Genomic DNA, 6,103 nt, shown 5'->3' on the forward strand with positions numbered 1-6,103 from the left:
TACAGGGGAGGGCAGGTATGGGGGGCTCCTATATACACACATCATCTGATAATCACATATATACACTGTACTCAGTCACTGTGTGTCTCCTACAGATGGGCCCAGTAACAGAGATACCCCAGAGAGATGTCCCCGTCCTCTGTATTCCCAGGATTGTACAGAGGAGAATCACAGGATCCCACAGGAGGATCAGGTAGGTGGGATTTAGGGTCTTGCCCATATACCAAAGTGACACTCACTATATGATCTGTAGAGGAGCTGTGTGTTATACTATTTCGAGTTAATTTGATGCCATGCAAATGTCGTTATATTTTTTGGGGGTTTTATAGGTAGAAGGTCTGTCAGATATGAATACAGAAGATACAGAGGGAGAAGAAGAGACTGATATAAAGGCTGAAGATATAGAGGGAGAAGAAGAGACTTATGTGACTGATATAAAGACAGAAGATATAGAGGGAGAAGAAGAGACGTATGTGACTGATATGAAGGCAGAAGATATAGAGGGAGAAGAAGAGACGTATGTGACTGATATAAAGGCAGAAGATATAGAGGGAGAAGAAGAGACGTATGTGACTGATATAAAGGCAGAAGATGTAGAGGGAGAAGAAGAGACCTATGTGACTGAAATAAAGACAGAAGATATAGAGGGAGAAGAAGAGACGTATATAACTGTTATAAAGGTAGAAGATACAGAGGAAGAAGAAGAGACGTGTGTGAGGGGTGATCAGCAGTGTAAAGAGGAGGAAATCCCTACAGATATCAGCACAGGTGAGTAGTAAACAATTATTACAGAAAAGAGTCACTTATTCTCCTTGCTCAGTCACTACAGCAATCTCTTATCCTACACCCTCCTCTGCCAGTACAGACTAATAAGATAAAAATATTTGCAGAGTGGGTGCAGAATGTTACATTGGTGAAATCAGCCCCCGGTAGCAGAGACCTAATTGTCTTGTTTAGAAGATACATAAATTCTGCTAAAAAATTTTTTCGAGATCAGGGTTCAGTCTTTCGATCTGACCATTGATTTGTGGATAGCAACCTGAAGAGAAGCTCAGGTTGATATTAAAACACTTGCATATAGCTTACCAGAATTTGGAGGTAAACTGTACCCTTAAATCTGAAACAATGTCCTTACGGAACCCATGTAGCTTAAAGATCTGCCGGTTTGGGAGCTGAGGGCAATTCTTTTAAAGGAGTAAAATGAGCTGCCTTTGAAAACCTGTCCTCCACCACCCAAATGGTGTTGAACCCTTGTATGAAAGGCAGAGCCTTCAAAAAAATCCATGGAAATAGACATCTATGAACAGTCAGGAACTGGTAATGGATGTAAAAGACCCATAGGGTTTCAGGGTGTAACTTTATTCTGAGCACAGGTAGGACAAGCAGCCACAAAGCCCCTAAAATCCTGACAAATGAGTGGCTACTGAAAACCTTTGAGGACTAAATCCAGAGTATTTTTTACCCCCCTCCCTTCCCCCGCACAACCTGTGAAATACATGAGCCCACTGGAGCAGCTATAAACAAAGTTTTGCCATTTCTGAAGTCTTCCCTGGAGGAATCTTAACTTTGTTGGTTACAGAAACACCATAAGTGGGATTCAGTATTGGTTTATTTTCAAAAGTTTCTTCCTCTGAGGAACTGAATGCTCGAGACAATGCTACAACCTTGATGTTTTTGTTTCCTGGAAAAAGGTGAAACTAGATTAAACTGATCGAAGAACAATTACTTTCTGGCCTGGTGATAGTTCAAATAGTGAACTCTTATGAGGTATAAGTTTTTGTGGTCTGTGTAGTCACTGGCACCATTCTTGCAAAGCCAATTTGATAAACTAGTAGTTCCTAGTCTCCCGTGGCATAGAGATAAGACTTGGTCTTCTCCATATTCCTCCACAGACGTGAGCGTCTAATGATCCATCCGCAGACTACAATTCTCTCCTACTCGAAATATACACTTCTCCAACTTACAACATAGCTGGTTTTCTTGTATCCAAGACAAGACTTTGCATACATGTTCACGGTGATTTGCTATATCCTTGGAAAATATCAGGATATCATTCAGATAGATGACATATTTTTAACGAAGGTCCCGGAAGATGCTATATATGTATTTCTGTTAAACATCTGGTGGACATTAGAAGTATAGGATGGTGTTAAGACCATGCTAATCAATACAGTGTCTGAAACCCCAGTCTTTTTAATTAAAAAGATTTCAGCATTAGTTGGTGACTTAGACTTCCTCATGAATCCCCATTCATAAATTTCCCTAATATATTCAGATACTGCCTGGGTCTCAGGTACTGACAGAGGGAAGACTCTTCCCCAAGCATGTACTGTCCTGGGTAACATGTCGGTAGAACAGTCCTATTCCCAATGAACGGGTAGTGTTTTAGTGGCTCTCTTGTTGAACACATCTCTGAAGAACTGATAGGGAACTGGCAGGGCATCTTCTTGAGAGATGGTGGTACCCTGAATGACTTGATGCAGAGGTCTGACTACTGGCTAGCATCTCTGATGGCATTGAGATCCCCAGGACATAATTTGGGGTTTGCTTCAATCTAAGATGGGGGCATGTAAACATAACCCAAGATAATAGGACTCTTAGCTGATGGAAGCATGTAGAAGAAGAGTAGTTCCATGTGGAAAACACCACCCTGCATGGTTAGTAATAAATTGTCCCATCAAACGTCTAATTTAGTAATTTCTTATAATTTGGTAACCACTTTGGGGACCTTTCAGTCTTTATCAGAGTATTTATTTTGTTATTCTCCGCAGATGCACACTGCAAGAGGACTACCTCAAAGGAACATCTCTACTTATCCCCTGATGGTGAAATCGCAGATGACATCACACAAGTTTCTCTAGGAGAAAACTCTATTACTTCAATGATTAATACAGTACTACTTAGTTCTCATATGTCATATGATCCCACTTATCATGAGCAGTGTTTCCCTGACAGTGTTACATCTATTACAGCTCTTAAAGTAGATAACACATTTCCCTGTTCTATAGATAAGAAATATTTTACACAGATCACAAAGCCTATTACCTATCAGCCAACTAAGGCAGGTAAGCAATTTCCATGTTCTCAGTGTGGGAAATGTTTTACACAGAAATCAAATCTTGATAGACATCAGAGAAGTCACACAGGTGAGAGACCTTTTCCATGCTCTGAGTGTGGGAAATGTTTTATAACAAAATCGTCTCTTGTTAGGCACGAGAGAAATCACACAGGTGACAAGCTATTTCCATGTGCGGACTGTGGGAAATGTTTTGCACAGGAATCAGATCTTGTTATACATCAGAGACATCACACAGGTGAGAGGCCATTTCTATGCACTGAGTGTGGGAAATGTTTTATACAGAAAAAACATCTTGTTACACATGAGAAAATTCACACAGGTGAGAAACCATTTCTATGCTCTGAGTGTGGGAAATGTTTTACACATAAATCAGATCTTGTTATACATGGAAGAAGTCATACAGGCGAGAAGCCATTTACATGTTCTGAGTGTGGGAAATGTTTTAGAAAGAAATCATATCTTGTTAGACATGAGAGATATCACACAGGTGAAAAACCATTTTCATGTTCTGAGTGTGGGAAATGTTTTACAGAGAGATCAGCGCTTGTTAAACATCGGAGAACTCACTCAGGTGAGAAACCGTTTTCCTGCTATGAGTGCGGGAAATGTTTTAGAAAGATGTCAGCTCTTGTTATACATCAGAGAGGTCACACAGGTGAGACACCATATTCATGTTCTGAGTGTGGGAAATATTTTACACATAAATCACATCTCACTAGACATCATAGACTTCACACAGGTGTCAAACCATTTCCATGTACTGAGTGTGGGAAATGTTTTACAGAGAAATCAGATCTTGTTACACATCAGAGATATCACACAGGAGAGAAACCATTTTCATGCTCTGAGTGTGGGAAATGTTTTATACAGAAATCACATCTTGTTACACATGAGAAAATTCACACTGATGGGAAGTTATTTCCATGTACTGAGTGTGGGAAATGTTTTACACAGAAAGCAAACCTGAGTAGACATGAGAGAAGTCACACAGGTGAGAAACCATTTCCATGCTCTGAGTGTGGGAAATGTTTCACACTGAAGTCAACTCTTGTTAAACATCAGAGATGTCACACAGGTGAAAAACCATTCCAGTGTTCTGAGTGTGGCAAATGTTTTACACAGAAATCAATTCTTGTGAGACATAAAAGAACCCACACAGGTTTGAAGCTATTTCCATGTTCTGCATGTGGGAAATGTTTTACACAGAATTCAAATCTTGTTAGACATCAGATAAGTCACACAGGTGAGTACCCATTTACATGCTGAGTGTGGAAAATGTTTTACACAGAATTCACATCACACAGGTAGTGTAGGAAATAACACATGTCTGATCTTTGTAAGATATACATTATTCACACACATTTATATGTAATATGTTCTGTGTTTGCACGCGGAATTATTTTATCTAAAGAATAAATCTAAGAATATATAATATTTCTCCTGACATGGTGTTGTTGGTTGAAAAACGCAAAGCAACCAGGTTCTGGGATACAATGTGTTAAATATGGAGACTGACACAGGACATTTCAAGCAAAGATAAGCCTTTATTGTCTAATTTACAACAATGAAAAAATACAGATAATAACAAGGTATACTCAGTTACAATAATAGCAAGAACAAATGAAATACTCGGGCTTGTTTTAAGATCTGTCCCAGAATAAAAATTCAGACAATCTTCAGCTTCCCGTGTTATAACTTCATCGCAAGTTAAAATCTGGAGGGGATTTGTAGAAGACTAGATCTGCTGCAGACAGAACCATCTTCAAATGGAACTGATCTGCTATGTGTAAGTCTCTAGGCTTCATAACCCTCCTGTAGGAATATGCTAACGTTGTCTTACCAGATATTACATTCAGGGTCTGTGATGCTGGGTGCAGTAGTCATTCAGTATAACGTAATTTATCTTATCCTGGACAACTGTCCCCTTTCACCTACTTATGAATACAATACCTCAAACTGCTTACTAGACAGTTTCCATCTGAGATACTGATAATAGGAAGATATATCTATTATAATCAGCCAGCCTAAAAGCTGTGTATATTCTTCCCTCTCACTACGTCCTGCGCACTAGGTCAATGGTGAAAGATAGCTGGTTACTTACAGTGGACCTATATGTCTAGCTGGTGCCTATATGTCTGCAAAGCACTGACCCTAATAAAAAAGTACATGTATATACAGATGGAGCCCTGCTCATCTATCCCTGTCATAGGAGTAACTGAGACTGGGCTGTCGGATTTAATCCCCTGCTGTATTGTTCTCTCTGTATTGCAGCTGAGAATAATAGATGAACGGCTTATGCTAATAGACCTTGGTGCACCTAGGTGCAGCAGAGAAGCCAAGATGACTGAGGCTCCATCTGTATAATCTCAACATAAGCAATGATGTCATACAAAGACAAAATGGAGTCAAAAAGTTGTTAAAAATATCATCCCATACACAATGAGCTCTTCATTGTCCTTACATTTTGGGCGGGATGTACTAAAGGAAAAAATGCTGTAAAACCCCCGAAAATGGGGGTTTTACCGCATTTTCAAATGTACTAAGACCCTACCGCCGGGTTTTCGCCATCCAGGGCAAAGATGGCGATACCCTATAGAAGTCTATGGGCTTCTTATCGACGACCGCCACAGATGCCGACACCCCTCCTCCCTGGCATGTCTTCCTCCAGGCAGCCCTGGTACCGGAAGGTAATCTTCTCCCCCCGGGGAAAAGCAGCCGGAGGTCCTTCCGGCTGCAGGGGGTAGGAGGTGGTGCCGGGGACAGCCTGCTGCTGCTTCCCAGTGTGGGGGGAGTGTGAAGACCCCTGGGAGGTGAAGGAGATGGGGGGGTCTCCGTCACCTCCCAGGGGTCTTCACACTCCCCCCACACCGGGAAGCAGCAGCAGGCTGTCCCCGGCACCTCCTCCTACCCCCTTGCAGACCGCCTCACAGGTATCGTCGGGGGCCTCCGTCACCGCATTGCGATATTGATCGCATATGCTAGTACATATGCGATCAACGTCGCTGCGAGGGGCGGCGATGTATC

At 41.4% G+C, this 6,103-nt stretch overlaps 1 protein-coding gene across 1 annotated transcript in view; it reads left to right on the forward strand.

Moving 5' to 3' along the window:
- The window catches only part of LOC134983584 (oocyte zinc finger protein XlCOF6-like), an 84,602-nt gene extending 78,792 nt beyond the window's left edge, over positions 1–5,810 (forward strand). The window contains exons 3-5 of the mRNA XM_063949248.1: positions 96–193; positions 330–768; positions 2,772–5,810. Coding sequence (XP_063805318.1) covers positions 96–193; positions 330–768; positions 2,772–4,345 — 2,111 coding nt within the window. The 3' untranslated portion in view covers positions 4,346–5,810. The remainder of the gene's footprint in view (positions 1–95; positions 194–329; positions 769–2,771) is intronic.
- The last annotated feature ends 293 nt before the right edge of the window (positions 5,811–6,103 follow it).

Source organism: Pseudophryne corroboree (assembly GCF_028390025.1).
Source record: "Pseudophryne corroboree isolate aPseCor3 chromosome 3 unlocalized genomic scaffold, aPseCor3.hap2 SUPER_3_unloc_19, whole genome shotgun sequence".
Classification (NCBI taxonomy): Eukaryota; Metazoa; Chordata; class Amphibia; order Anura; family Myobatrachidae; genus Pseudophryne; species Pseudophryne corroboree.